General features: G+C 54.1%; 3 protein-coding genes across 3 annotated transcripts; all 3 read right to left on the bottom strand.

Moving 5' to 3' along the window:
- Positions 1-1,657: 1,657 nt before the first annotated feature.
- CCMA1212_003600 (Origin recognition complex subunit 3) lies at positions 1,658-4,278 on the bottom strand (the record flags this gene model as incomplete). Its single annotated transcript, XM_073700941.1, has 6 exons — positions 1,658-2,896; positions 2,947-3,220; positions 3,282-3,656; positions 3,761-3,834; positions 3,916-4,146; positions 4,237-4,278. The coding sequence occupies 6 exons, from the start codon at positions 4,276-4,278 to the stop codon at positions 1,658-1,660; spliced, it is 2,235 nt and encodes a 744-aa protein (XP_073560028.1).
- Positions 4,279-5,249: 971 nt separating this feature from the next.
- On the bottom strand, positions 5,250-7,439 carry CCMA1212_003599 (uncharacterized protein; the record flags this gene model as incomplete). Its single annotated transcript, XM_073700940.1, has 6 exons — positions 5,250-5,285; positions 5,343-5,846; positions 5,901-6,110; positions 6,176-6,503; positions 6,572-7,067; positions 7,274-7,439. The coding sequence occupies 6 exons, from the start codon at positions 7,437-7,439 to the stop codon at positions 5,250-5,252; spliced, it is 1,740 nt and encodes a 579-aa protein (XP_073560434.1).
- An 874-nt stretch (positions 7,440-8,313) lies between these two features.
- CCMA1212_003598 (Pre-mRNA-splicing factor brr2) lies at positions 8,314-14,982 on the bottom strand (the record flags this gene model as incomplete). The annotated part of the gene is made up of 2 exons (XM_073700939.1): positions 8,314-8,851; positions 8,915-14,982. The coding sequence occupies 2 exons, from the start codon at positions 14,980-14,982 to the stop codon at positions 8,314-8,316; spliced, it is 6,606 nt and encodes a 2,201-aa protein (XP_073560454.1).
- Positions 14,983-15,176: the final 194 nt, after the last annotated feature.

Below are 15,176 nucleotides of genomic sequence, written 5' to 3'. Positions count from 1 at the left end.
CCTCTTTTGTTTTTTTTTTTTTTCCTTTCTTTTTTCTTTTTTTTTTTCCCTTTTTTTTTTCTTTCCTTTTTTTTTTCGGGGTCCCTTCTTCCCTTCTCTATTCGCCTCTTTTCACGCCCTTGCCGATGTTGACTTGCATTATTAGCGGGAGCTTATGAGGACCGCATCATATAACTACCCTAGGTATGAGATCCTTCTGCAGGAGGAGGCGTTTGGGTATCAAACAACAACCAGACACGGGCGTAGCACTGCCTACCAACTTACGCAGACCATACGACTCCGGTCCTTGCCCGCCTTGTCTCGTGTCTTGCACAGCTTCTGAAGATGTCGGTGAGAGATTGACCGAGTACAACCTACCTTGGCAGTACCTGCTTAGGTGCAAGTAAATCCGTCCACTCAGCCGTAGTATCATGCCATTGCTGGAGTGCGGAATGCTACTCTATGCTTATTCCCTTTGCCAATTTCTCTCACAGTGAATATGTGTAATGGCATGCTGATTACTTGCCGTAATACGCCCCGATTCCATGATTGCTTATTCCGCCTTTCCATTTTCTTCTTCGTCTGCATCTGGTATGTTTCTTCAATCTGTCACTCCTACTGCTACTGCTACCTTACTACTAATATAAGGGCGTTAAGTGCCAGCTTGCCAGCCAACAGGCATAAGGTAAAAGTAAAGTAGGGTAAGGTGACATACAATGTCCCCAGAAAGAAACACAGCATCAAGAATCCAAGACATTCCCAATGAAACGTCCGAAGCCCTTGTAGTTTTCATTTTCTTGGTTGCTGTCTCGGTGCGTTTTTAAGTCAGTGGAAATGACAGCCATCATTTCGGCAACTTTGATCCTTCATTAATGGTCCTTAGGTAGTTGACGGATACTCTCCGCTGTCTAAAACATCGCTGTCTAAAACATCCGTCGCAAACGTAAATGCCTGAGATGAAATGGAGAAAGCAAAAAAAGGTATCAGTACATGGAGTTTCTCCTTTTAGAAGGATGTACTAGGTAGTTCTTGTGAACAGCTCATCTCAGACTTCTTGTCGTGCACACACACACACACACACACCCTCAAAATGATAATAGTCCCAACAAATCGTAGCACTTGTCGTGGTCAAGAAGCGAGGAGGAGAAACGGAGGCATTGAGCAAGCGAGTTGTTGTAAAGTGTGAGGGCTTTGGCACTGCTCAGCTGATCAGATATCGCCGAGTTTCTTTGCTTTTCTATTCTCCATTCATTCATTCCCCAATTCGGCCGCCCGTGGTGACAAACGAAAGAGGGGAGCCTTATTCTGAAGGATGGCCGGGTTCGATTCCTCTTTTTTTTTTTTTTTTTTTTTTCTGGGGACTTGTTGAAGGATGAGGATTGTTTGTGAGGGGATGGCAGTTGGGATTTGGGGGATTTGGGGGGAATTTATCATGTTTTTAATCTATGTAGGTTTAGGTAGATATTGCCTCGGCTGACCTGTCATTTGTTGATATCGCATCCTTCACTCTCCCTTCTCACGTAGTCGAGCCGTTCCATCGTCTCCTCCTCTCCCCATCACGATGCCTTGGTATCTTGCACTTTTGAATTCCCCCGAATCCTTCCATGTTCCAACGTCCCAAACAGCTCTCTCCCGTCTTCCCACTCATACACATCCTCCCCCTTATGCGAATCCCTCTTCACAGCCACCTCACCTTTGCAATGTGGTCCGCCTTCTTCTTGCTGCTCTTGACGAACCCCATGGCCTTCAACTCCGCCAACCCGCGATAGAAGTGCACCAGCGCCCTCCGCTCGTCCCTTTGCCGCCGGAGCTCCCCCCTCTGCTCGCCGTCATCCTCTTCCTCGCCCTCGTCCGCAACACCATCATCGTCTCCCTCCTTCTCCTCGCGCACTAGCGCGTGAAACGCTGACCATAAATCAGCAACGTTGATCAGGCTCCCCGCCTCGAGATACAAGTGGTACAGGATCGAAACCGCGGGAAGCGTCGCCTGCACAACACCACCGGCAGCAGTACCAGCATTGTCGCCGCCGCCTCTGCAACAGCCGCAGGAGAGGTAGTCGTACGGCCGCGCCAAGCTGCGCCTGAACGTCACCCGCGGCCGTGGCACCATGACGTCCCGCAGGGGCGACCTGCTGTCGTACAGCCACGCCTCCGAGAAGAGCTCCCGCTCGGGGCGTCTTGGCCCGAAGTGAGCCGTCAGCCGCTCAGACACGGCGTCCACAATGGCCGTCAACTGCTTGTCTTCGTCGCGGAGGGCCGCCGAGTCGCGGCTCAGCTGAACGCGCTGCGCGATGACCGTCGTTCGCATCACCTTGCCCTGGCTGCTGTATTTCGTGTGTAGCGTCATGCCCGCGCTGTCTGCGTCTGCTTCCAGCTTCTCCAGGTGGGAGAGCGCGTCCTCCAGGAAGCTCAGCAATGTGGTGTCGTGCTCCTTCGACGCAGGCTTCAGGTGGAGGCTAGCTTCTCCATCCTTGAAGATGGAGATGACCCGACGCAGCATGCTGGCGAGTGCACCCGAGCCCATCCGTCGGATGTGCTCCGTCAAGCTGCCATTTCCAGACCTGGGATAAGCCGTAGAGAGCGAGTCAACGTACGCCCGTGAGAATGGGGGCTGAATTGCTCCGGCGGCCTCCCTGACCAGGAGTAAGCGTAGGTGGTTATCCATCCAATCCTGTCGACGCTCGTTACTGGCCCGCGCTTGAGCGAGCAGATACTCGTCGTCCTCTAGTAGCGAGCGCGCATGCTCAAGGCTATCGGCGGTTGCACGCTCAACAGCCGCCTCCACCTCGTGTCGGAACGAGGGAAGATGCCGCAGCGCTTCGAGGTGCCCGGCTTGAAGGATTGCTTCCTCCTCTCCCGTTTCAGGGGCCATTAAGACGCTGAGTGCGTTGGCGTAAAAGTGGCACATGTAAACGTACTAAAGTCGTCAGTTTCATCGCAGAGTTTCAATCACCATCGCTACATTACCTTCAACGAGCTAATGAACGCCTGGATGCCCGCCATCTGGTCTCGCTGGCGGTCAAGCATGCCGCGAAGGATTTGCGGCCCCAGCCTCAGGGGAATGTCGCTGGCTACCACCGTTCCCATGAAGACACTCTCGAGAATAGTCTCCGTCTGCACACAATCGAATTGCGCGCCGTAAATCAACCGGCAGGCTGCCTTGAGCAGACGGTTTTCCAACAGATCAATGGATGTAGCAATGCCAAAGAGCAAAGTAAAAGGTATCTGTGGCCGCCAGGAACTGTGCGCATGTTAATTACATACAGGGAGAAACAGAAACAAGCTTCATCGGGAAAACGCACCTCAGCAGGGTAATGATATCGGACAGCAACCCGCTATCAAACGCTTCACTATCCTGAAACGCCACGAAGATGTTCTCCTGAGGCTGATGCTCTAGGAAGACACGCAGCGCCTCCAGATCATACGGCAGGTAGCGTCGGCCGGATCCCTGTGCAAGCTGCAGGTCTTCCTCGCCGTCCACGACCAGCGACTTGGACGTGGCGTCTTGGATAATCTTCTTGAGGGCGTTCTTCAAGTTGGTCGCCTCTGAAGACCGCAGCCGGATGAATTTGCTGGCCGACGTCCGCTGGAGAGAATCAGAGAGCTGCTCGAAGAGTAAGTCTTGGGAGGCAATGTTGGGTCCCGTGATGATGAAGGCAGACGGAATCTTGTCGCCACTGTAAGTCCTTCCATTAGCTTCACGCGCCATCTTCATCTCATCAAGATAAACCTTCTTCGGAAGAAGAAAAGGCCAAGGGAGGGGAATATCAGCAGCTCTCACCACTCGGTTTTCGCCTCCCGAACAAACCGCGACACCCCATCCAACGTCGTAGAATTCGAGTCCCTCAGAATCTCCTACGCATCTCAATCTCATCAGCATTCAGCACATTCGCCCAATGAAAATCCCATACCACCCATATCCCATCATATACGTACCTGTATTCGAGCATCAACCCTGCCCCAATTCTCCTCCAGCAGCCTCTCCCTCCGCCGCACACAAGCCACGCTCTCACCCAGCAACGGAGCAAACCATGACGAACGCAAGCCGTCTTCATCCTCTTCCTCCTCCTCCTCGGCTATCGCAGAGCGACGGGCTGTTTTCCGTCTTTTTGGCGGCCGTTCGCGGCGCGGTGGCTCGTCTTCTTCGGGGTTGAAGACGAATGCCACCTGCGCGAATGATCAAAGGTTCAGTTAGCTACCTTAGCTTAACACGAGGAGGCAGACGCGGTGGAAGGGGGGCTGAAAAGTGCGGCGCACCTGATGGTCTTCTTGGCCAAATACCAGCTCTTCGTTGGACATTACTGGCCTGTTCTTTCGACCGCATACAACGGTTTGGGCTGCTGGTGTGTGAGAAATGAAATCGTTCAAATGTCGATGGAGGTCGTTTTATATGGTGTAAAACGCGGTTTGGCAGAAACACGGTCACTGTACAACTAGTCGTCTCACAGTATGAACACTGTATCTCGTGGTGCCTACGGACAGAACTGGGGTGATGCTGCATAAAACGTCTTCCCTCAGTCAAGCATAACAAGCGCTTCATACCCTATATCTTGACAGTCAAAATAAAGACATTTACAGCACCTCTGTTCCGATTGCTCGCCTTCAATTAATACAACGCCAATCATCGTACATGCTAAGTTCATCATACTAGAAGAGAGCCTTGATTCTCAAACACGAAAACATGCCTACCTAGGTCTTTCACCCCCCTTCCAAACCAAGAGTCCTTTTGGCCCAGCAGCAGCAATCAAACTTCTCCTGACCGAGCTGCGTGAATAAACAAGCGCGTCTTGCATAAATCTCCCAGGCATGCCTCCTTGCATACATGCGCTGCAAATGACTCCTCATCTCGTTGTCCTTCCCGTCCGCTGCACATGCTGGGCTAAACCGTTCGTTATCCCTTTTCGTCAGTCTCCAGCAACCAGAGACCTCCCACATGCCATGTCAATAAACGGCTCCTCCAAGAGGGAAAAAAAGACATGAGCTGAGCCTTCTTTCCTTCCTTCGTCTTGCTCGTCATGTTGGTGATTACTTGTACACCACAAATCAAAAGAACAGTAGGGGACGGCCCCTTTTATAGTATAGGAAAAAGGTACGTTAATAGTGAAAAAAAAAAGGTTGAGGAAAAAAAAAAAAGAGGAACCTTGTGCGCCGCAGAGGTAGCGTTAGGAAACGGGTGAACCAGAAAACCAAGGAGAAGCAGCGCAACCTCAGACAGTTTTACTGAAGTGAGCTCGTGCTGTCCGTCATCGAATGTCGCGTGTCCGAGATGCTTAAGCAGCGGCCTCGACGGCTGCAGATGCGGGAGCCTATTGCACAAGTCATCAGAAAATGGTTCAAAACGCCCGAGAGGAGTGCTGTCTCACCGCTTCAGTCTCGGCCTTTTCGCCCTTTTCCGAACTCACATCTTCTTTCGTTTCGGTTTCCTCATCCTTGGCAGTGGCTGCGGCAGCGGATTCTTCAGCACCCTCCTTGGTTTTCTCGTCCTCGGCCTCCTTATCCTTTTCGGCACTCTCTTTCACACCGCTGGTTTCAGCTGGCTTGCCAGCGTCTTTGGCTTCCGAGGCGCCGTTGACGCCGTTCGCCGGTGCAGGCTCGGTGGAAAGCAGCTTATTCCACTTGTCCAGCAGAGCTTGAGACCTCTTCTTGAAGTGGAATTCGTCTTCCTTGGGAATCGAGTCAAGCTTCAGGATGGCCTTGAAGACCTTGTTGATCTTGGTGCTCTTGATGATGGAGACCTCGAGATTGTCGTAGTTCTTTTCGAGGACATCGATGAAGCTGGACATGTCTTTCATCTCCTCTTCACGCGGCTGCTGTTCTCTGGTCAGAAGACCTCTCTGGAGCTTGTGGCGCAGATAAAGAATCTCCTTCTGTAGACTTGGTTAGCTCAATTCTCCAAATTCGGCGCAGAGTGGGCGACGCACCTCCTTGCGAGCGTGTCGCTGCTCCGGCGTCAGCTTGGCTTCCTTGGGCGTGTCCTTCTTGTCCGAAGCCTTCTTTGGCTTGGCCTTTGCAACCTTTGCGGCCTTGTCTTCCTTGGCCTTGGGCGCCGCCGTGCCGTTCGCCGCCTTGGTTGTGGATGACGTGTTGAGCTTGATCTTGGGCTTCTTGACAGAGTCAGAACGCTGAGGGACCTGTGCATGTCTCTTTGTCAGTATACCTAGACAATCCTATGACCTCGACAGGAAGAGAAACTTACGGCAGCATCTTCCTCGGCAGCCTTTCGCTTCTTAGTCTTGGGCTTCGGGGCTTCATCCACATCGTCCATATCCACGTCTTCATCGTCGCTCGCCTTAGCCTTGCCCTTCTTGGACTTCTTCGGCGTAGCCGCGGCTTCTTTCTTGGCCTCTTCTTGCGCAATCAGCTCCTCCTGGAAGCTCTGCAGGATTTCCTTGTAGTGCTCAATAGGGTTCTGCTCAGCGGCAAGCTCAAAGGCGAGCTTCAGGTCCTTGCGCATCTTGTCTGTAATCGACTCGCGAGCCTTCTCCGCAGTCAACTCGGAGAGGGCCGTGTTCGTAACCCATCCACTAGAACCAATCAGCTACAGCCACGGCAGCAGACGCCTAGCCGGCTTGCATAGAGGGAGTATACTCACAATTCGTTTGTGGACAGGTACATGACGGGGAAGCTTCGATCGTTGACCCGCTTGCCGCCATCCGCATAGGCTTCGGAATACGTTCCATCGGGGCGTGCGGCGGAGACTGGCCGGGTGTTGATGAGGGCTTGGGGGAGCATGTCCTCATCGCAGATGATGGCGGGCCAGGCAGGGAAGCCCTTGAGCTTCACGAGGAAGTGGTCGCCAGGCTGGGCATCAATGTGGGTTAGGCGCGCCTTGGAGCCCTTCTTGCTCAGCGTCTTGCCCTTGGACTCTCCAGCGCTCGACTTTCGTCGACTCTTGCTCTTTGCACCAGGGGTCTCGGCGGCAGCGGCGGCGGTCGCATCGGCCTCAGGCTCAGCAGCGGTGTCGGCGGCGTCCTTCATCTCGGCGTCACCATCATCGTCGGTCTTCTTCTCAGCCTCAGCGGGCTTAGCAGCGGCAGCCTCGTCAGTGGTCTCGGCGTTCTCAGGCGCCTTGGGCTCTACTGCGGCAGCTGCGATTAGCGCAAAGTCCATTGGCGTGCACAGAGTAACGTAAACAAACAGCAAATGACGAGAGAAAGAAAAACAAAACAGCAGCTCATTGTGACCGCAACGCCACAAAGCCAGAAGCTGTTGTGATTGCAGCAGTGAAACTCGCAAGCTGAAGACTAGGAAAATGCGCGAAACCGCCTGCTAGAAGCGCGTTGTGGGAGCTTACCTTCGGCGTCCTTTGCTTCTTCCATGACTGCATCTCCCTCGGACTTGTCCGCAGCCTTGGCGGCCGCTTCGCCCTCGCCAGCGACATTGGCTCCAGAATCAGGCACGTCCTCGCTGCCGACAACGGGCGCGGCGGCGTCGGGCTTCTCAGGCGAGTTATCAGCCATGGCGGACGCTGGGTGGCGACGGCGCAGCTTCCAATGCTCAGCTCAAAGACTCAAAGAGCTCTCACGCGAACGGGCACGAGCGAGGACCGGGGCCAAGCTCCAAAACAGGTGCGGCGGACGCGTTTCGCGGCGTGTTGCTGCGTGTGCAATGGCGGCGCAGCGCGAGTTGCGTGATGCTCGGGCGATGGAAAGGCGCGGGTTTTGGTTCTCGTTCAGCGTTCGCCCGCGTTGTGCTAAGAATCAGATGGATGGGGGAGAGAAGGAAAAACACTGGAGCGAATAGCGAGACGAAGCGCCGGAACACGTCAAACGTCACCGAATCGAGTCACGTGACCCCCAAGGTGTGGCATTAATGACGACTCCAAAATAAGCACCCCAGGCCCGCGACTCACGCTGCCGAGGCGGCAACCCCGGGGGCCACTGGCAGCTGGCAGCTATAGCTGGAGCTGCTCTGCAGGCTGGCCGTCGGCTCGACGCTCGCAGGGGCCGTGCGACCATTGCCATTCGACCGCCATGACGCCTCGCCGTGCCTCCAACACCGGGCCTGCAGAGTCTCTCTCTCTCTCTCTCTCTCGCCTTCGCCTGGACAACCCCAACCGCCGTGGGCCTCGAAACTGTTGTTCCACAGCCGTTGCGCCACCACAACCCCTGCTTTGTCCGGAAAACAATACGCAAAGAGCTGATCATCGTCATAGGAGTCGCCAAAAGCCAGAACCGGGGGCTGGAGGACTCGTGTAAAAACGGGGAGCTGGGCAACAATAAATCACACATTAAGATTTGTATCCGTAGCTTGCCTTTACTGTACATAATCGACTTTTCTCTTCTCTGCAATTTGCAAAGTCATCAAACGGCGGGGAGAGCGCGCGCCGGCAATCTACTCCTCGTCTTCGTCTTCGTCCTCGTCGTCCTCGTCCACGTCCATGCTCTCTGCTGCCGTAACTGAAAATTCCCGCTCCTGGTCCACGCCGACGTAACTATCGCTCATTAGGAACAGCTTGAGGTTGTGCTCACCAGGAGATGGCACAGTGTATTCAAGCCGGACGTTCAATTCGCGGCCAATGGTGACCCGCTTGATTGCCAGAAGGTTTCGGGTCTTGTCATCGCCCACCACTAACCACCAGTTCTCTATCTTCTTCGCCGGGTAGAAGGGCGCGTGCACCGTAGGGTCGTGCTCGTCGTCCTCTTCGATGTTGCGCGTGATCTTGATGCTCAGGTGAGCCGGCTCACCGGCCCTGATCTCGTCTGCATCAAGAACCTCGTGCTCTAGTTCCAAGTCGGGGTACTTTTCGTTTGTGAACTCTGCTGCCTGTGCCAATTGCTTCTGCGAAAGACCCAGTTGCTTGACCAGCTTATTGTAGTCTGGGTTCTCATCGGGATTCATCGCCTCCATGAAATCGAAAATGTCCTTGATTCTAAACATAAAGTTAGTACGTGACTACCACCAGTAAAAGGGGCTGAGAAGAAAGAAAACTCACCCGAAGTCATTTGCAACCTTGACAACCTCTGGCGAAAAGTGCGGGATCTGCTTGAGAGGACTGTCTCGATCCCACATGGCTTGGACAACCATTTGCGACATTTCCATGGCATTCATGGCGTTGAGATGGCCATCCGATGACAGAATGTCGACCATGGCGCTGAGGAGACTGAGAATTCTGCAGAGAAGGACCTCTTGGTCTTTGGCGAGATCAATAGGAAGCTGCATCCGAGAGAAATGAGCCTGGAGCAGGACAAAGGCCTTGAAGTGAGGCGAGTCGTAGCTGGGCTGGGCCATCTTAACGGGCACGCGGTCGTAGATGCGTCGCAAAAGACTGTCCTCGTGCCGACGAACCTGGATCGTCTCAAATTCGGTGGCTGAGGTGACGATTTCCAAGATGCCCTTGAGCTTCGTCCGTGCCGTGAGTGAGAGCAAGAAGGTCTGCATCGTGATGTAGGAGATGTTGTAGTAGGCGGCAATCATGGCTGCATTCTGCGGCGCCACAGATCCATCGTCCTCATCGAACTCGATAATCTTGGACTCGGCCAGTTCACGCAGCGTCGTTTCGACGAGGTCTGACATGAAGTTGCTCAGGCCTTCGTGCGTTGTGCTGGTCAAGCCGTAATAGCTTGGGTTCCCGAGCAGCCTTCGATAAAAGTATGTGAACGTGGTCCAGTTGATGGCATCATCACCAGACTCGATCATCTTGGTGCTAATCTCCGTGACAAAGGCATCGTGGAGGTAGTTGTGCAAGTGTGACTCGATGGGCAGGGCCTCGTTCAAGAACTTCTTGTAATACTCACGCTTTACTTGGGGCAACATGAGCACGCCACGGCCGCGGCCGTCCTTTGATGGTCGCAATGCCTTGCCAAACATCTGCAGGATCTCGCTCAGAGGATAGTCCACATATCTGTGTTCGCGGCCCTCAAAGTACTGTGTTCCCATCACGATGACGAGATGAGCGGTGCTTGTCAGTTCCCAGCATACGTCTCGAGACGCGATGAGCACTTGAATGGCGCCGTTGTCGTAGAGATGCTTGACGATACGCTTGTCACTCTGGCTAAGAGCTTCGTGGTAGTAGCCGATACCATGAGACAGCGCTTCAGCCAGGGCCTCTTCGTGGACGCGATCAAGAAGGGGTCGCATTTGCTCAACATCAGCGTGCAAGAAGCGGTCGTCGTCGTCATCCGCAGCGCAGGCCACTAGCAAATCGCGCGCAGTGCTTCTTGTCTGCTTGCGACTAGGCACAAAGAGCATCGCCGGCTTGTCTGGCGACATCTGGGTAATGGCTAGGTACGCGGGCTTTGCCATGGCCAGCATCAGAGACGGGAAATGGGGAATCGAGTAAGATTGGATGTGAAGCTCAAGGGGCACGGGTCTGACGTGAGGGCTAAAGTTGTAAATGTCGTGCTTCTTCGCATCAATCCACTCGCCGATATCCCGTGCATTGGCCAGAGAGACACTCAAGGCAACGATTCTCATAGGCAGTTCCGTCTGGGTACGGATGTAGTGCATACGCGATACGATGATCTCGTAGATGTAGCCCATAGAGCCGCCCAGCAGATGGATCTCATCGGCGATGAAGAGTTGAACCGTTTGGACATTCTTGCGTCGCTTCCACTGCCTGGACAAGACGTCCCACTGCGTCGGCGTAGCGAGAATCAAGTCGCCAGCCTCCAGGATTTTGAGATCTGCGGCGGTTTCGCCCGTCAACTTCACAATCTCCTTTCCGCCGCCCAAGTGGCCGAGTCTCTTTTGCCAGTCTTGGAGGCGAGCGTCGACAAGCTCCTGGAACGGAGCGATATAAACTGCTCGACCCGCCGCGCCCTGCGACCAGTGCCGCAAGAGAGCAAACTCGGCACATACCGTCTTACCGCTTCCCGTTGGAGCGCCGATGAAGACATTCTGATCCGTCTTGTACAGCGAGTTGAAGGTCTGTGTCTGGATTTTGTTGAACTGTCGCCATTCCGGATAGAGGTTGATGTAGTCCTGGACTTTGAGCGCTGACACGAGAAGAGGCTGAAGATCGAGCAGCTCGGTGTGAGGGGGGAACTTTTCCGGCAAGATGAGCTTGTGGAAAGGAACGGCCAACCTCGTCTCCGAATGCATCCATCTGTCGGAAATGACTGAGACGAAGTAGTTGGGTGGCATAGGATCCGTGATCGGCACGGTGAAGTCGACAATGTGTTCGTTTGCTTCGGCCTCGGCATAGTCCTTGCGAAGAAGGAACGTGTCGTGATACAGAATGTCCTCGCCATCACAGTCCTCGACAATGATCCAGAAGCTCTCGGCCGCACCATGGATGCTATCATCCCACTCAAAGTTCGGCGTAATGCTAAGCTCGACTCGCAGCATCGATCTGGTCATGGGCTGGACTTGCGCCTGGACGTCGAGTCTGGGGAATTTGGCAACCAGTCCACAGACAGTACGGCCCGCCTTGGGCATGCCCAGCAGCTCGCCCATTCTGGGAGGATCAAGATCGAAGTAGCTGCTCCATGAAACCTCGATTCGTTCCGCCTTCTGAATAATGTCACGCGGGCACGACGGGAACTGGCGCAGCGGCGACATGGTGGGCCACATTCGCTTTTCGGCCATCTTGCAGAGGTCCAGGGCGGTCTTTGCAACGGACGCCCAGCCCTTCTTGAGCGTGATCTCGAAGATGGCTCGCAGAATTCGGCCGGCACTCTGCGTGACATAAACCATGTCTGCCATGAGAGCCAGGCCCTCCAGCTTCAAGCGAGAGATATAGGCCTGCAGCAGAACATTGATCTTTGCGTGTGGTTCTTCGATGCTTTCCTTGACAGGGATCGGCACTCTACCCATCAGCTTGGCGAGCTCCAGTTTCTCGTCTTGACGGACGGGGATGTATTTGAATTCGGCGCTCAGAGCGAACACGCGGAAGAGTTCAATAGTAGTAATGGATGGCTGGATGAGGTTGTTGTAGGTGTCCATGGAGCTGGCGGTGATGTAGTAGTGCGAAGCAATGCGGCCCAGTTCTGTAGACTGCATCCTGCCCGTCTTCTCATCGTACTTGACAAGATTGGACTTCCTCAAGACCATTGCTGCAGAGTGTATCAGGTCGACGCGCTTCTGTTCTAGCGCCTCATCGTCCTCATATTCCGGACCAACCTGGTACAATCCGGGAGACCGCAGCATTCGAACAAATAGGTATGTGTATCCGAGCCACTCGACGCCTTCATCCCGAGTCCTGACGTTACCGAGTACGATTTCGGCATTGAGGTTATCGACCAGTTTGCTCACAAACTGACTCTCAATGGGAAGTTGCTGGTTCAGAAGCGAAAGGTAGTACTGTATCTCGCTCTGCGCTGTGATGATGATGCCTTCACCGTAAGTGTCGAACTGCGGTCGACCTGCACGGCCCAGCATCTGGAGAACATCCTGAGGACTCAGTTCAACCCAGCTACCCTTTTCAGGTGAGTAGATCTGTGTGCCCTTGATGATGACGGTGTGGGCGGGTAAGTTGACACCCCAAGCAAGAGTGGCAGTGGACACAAGCACTTGAATGGCACCTCTGGCGAACAGATCCTCCACGTCGGTTCTGTCAATACGGTTCATACCAGCGTGGTGAATACCGAAACCATAAGGCAGGATGTCCTTGAGATCCGCATCGGTGGCCTGGCTTGCAGCTTCAGCCAAGACCTCTCGACTACCAGCATCGTGCCGCAAGATCTGATTGATGGTGTCCAATTCCAGAGCCTTGTCTCGGATATACCGAGCCGTCTTTGCGGTCTCTTTACGAGAGTGGACGAAGATGATCATCTGGTTCCGGTGAGTGCCGACGTGCTCTATGACTTTGTTGTATGTAACATCGTTCATCGTCTTGAGCTGTTTGATGGCCTTGCGATCGGTGACGCCGATAAACTCCTGTCGCAGGGGACACGGTCTGAAGGAGCCGTCAAAGTGGAACATGGCCTTCTTGGTGTCGACGCGGAGGAAGCTCGCAACATCTCGGTAGTTTGGAAGCGTTGCAGACAGGCCGACGATTCGCACCGGCTCTCCCGTTTGCTCGGTCTTGCGAATGGTTCTGGCCACGATGCTCTCCAGAACGGGACCACGATCATCGTGGAGCAGATGGATTTCGTCAATGATGATCAAGCGAACCAGGTTGGTGTAGGAGAGATCATTAGCCTTGCGCGTGATGACATCCCATTTTTCAGGTGTAGTCACGATGATCTGGGTTTCTGCGATTTGTTGCTTGGTGAGTTGGCGATCACCAGTCAACTCAGACACGCGGACTCCGTAAGGCTCGAGGCGTTTTCCAAAGTTACCAACTTGCTCTTGAACGAGGGCCTTCAAAGGGGCGATGTAGACTATCTTGAAAGCATCGAGATCGATGTCGCCAGTCTCAGGGTTCCGGTTCTTGCCGATTTCCCTCAGGATAGTCAACATCGCCACGTTTGTTTTACCACTGCCAGTGGGAGCACAAACAAGCATGTTGCCATCGTCCTCAAAAGCCGTTGGAAAGCATTTGGACTGTATCTTGTTCAGAGATTTGGCCGTGCTGAAGGGCAGGCGTGACCACTCCGGCATGTCTGTGATGGGGATGAGGATGTCATCTGGATCGCTGCGTTTCTTCGGAGCGGGTACGTGGATCTCTTCGTAGCCCTTGAAGGATCTCTTCGTCGATCCCTCCGGCAACCTGACCTTGGGGTTGGTCATCAAGTGATTTCCTTGGTCGAAAACGAGGTTCTCCAGGTTGATGAGCTTCTTCGGCTGCAAGCCGCCCACCAGATGTCCTTCAGGACGTTCCGTCTTGGGGCCCTCGGCGGTGAAGGAGGCGGGAACATCGATATCCATCTTGATAGTCCCCTTTCCTGCCTTGTCTCCGTCGGGCCCAGTCTTGCCGTGCAGCTCGTTGAGAATCCACTGCAAACCCTCCGAAGCCATCTCTCTTTCGACATTGGCACGCTGCTCTGCGTCTGGTGCTCTGGCAAGCTTCGTGAGCCAATACACTTTTTCCCTATTCTCGACCAGCTTTTGGACAAGCTCGTGATGCTCGAAATCGAAGAGTTCCATCAGATCGTTTTCAATCTCTCGTAGTGACTTTTCTTCGCCACCAACTTCGTCCGGTTCTCCAGAGAGAATGCGCAACGCCTCCTTCGTCTTGTCTGCTTGCTCGTGTGCATCTGGGTATAGCATGCCAATTTGTCGCTGTAACCAGAAAGCATCCACGTCTCGCGCGGGTATTGTTGTCTTGTCGTTCTTCTTTTGCTTATCTCCAGTGGGCGCTGCGTCGAGAATCATTTCCTCCTCAGCGTCGATGGCGTCCTCATCCGCCTTGGCCGCCCCTTCTTCTTCCTCCGCTTCGTCTTCGTCCTCGGAAGACTCATCCCGAACTTCATTGACGATGTCGTCCTCTTCGTCGTCCTCGTCAAAGGCAACAGCCACGCCCTGTCGCTCATCGATTTCGGCGTCATCATCGTTGTTGTCTCCCATGTTGACATCCTCATCGTCGTCCTGGGCGTCGTAGTCCGTAATCTTCTTTCCCAAGTTGATCAGTTCGTTGAACTGCTTAGGGCTCAGAGTTGTGCCGAGAATCTCATCGATTTCCTTCTTCTTATCCAAGTCCTTTAAGTCGTCGTCCTTTAGATATTCCAACACCGCATCCGCAGCACTGCGAACAACATCGTACGGGACATCGCCAAGGCTGTTCGCCACAAGCGTCAGGATCAGGTCAAAGGTCGCCCGAGTCGCAGCGGTTCGAGGTCGATATGTGATGCCTTCGATCAGGGTGTCGTTCGTGCCCAGAACACCGGTTTGGGGCGCATCGGGTCTTCGCTTTCGCTGCTCTCTCATCAAGACGTCCTGCCCTTCTTGAAGACTTCCTCGCTCAATGTCGGGCATCCCCGACTGCTTCTTCGGCTTTGGGGCTTCATCACGAGCGACTCGAGAGCCCATGTCCTGGATACTCAGGCGCCCAGCAAGAGACTCTGGGTCGCCCGTGGCCTCGTCCGTTCGTCGTGTGACGAACCGACGGTCCACCTGGAGGACCAGGTTGGACATGGCCGAGTACTTGTACTGGGAGACATCGCGATGGGGGTCGGACATCGTGGCGGTTGTGTCGGAAGATTAGGTGACAGAAGAAGGTGAAAAGAGTGGAAAGAGAACGTCGATGTCCTCGACAACAGCTCGGTGAGCCCAGCGTCTACTTCACCATGTGCTTGCCACCCAGATCAAGGCAACCAAGTCGAGAATCGGAGGGTGGATGCCTAGGCGTCTCAGCACTGCGAGGTTGCTGGATT

The sequence above is a fragment of the Trichoderma ghanense genome (assembly GCF_004382785.1).
Source record: "Trichoderma ghanense strain CCMA-1212 chromosome Unknown scaffold_3, whole genome shotgun sequence".
NCBI classification, from domain to species: Eukaryota; Fungi; Ascomycota; class Sordariomycetes; order Hypocreales; family Hypocreaceae; genus Trichoderma; species Trichoderma ghanense.
The sequence above is the reverse complement of the archived record's forward strand: the minus strand, read 5'-3'. Positions and strand labels throughout refer to the sequence as shown.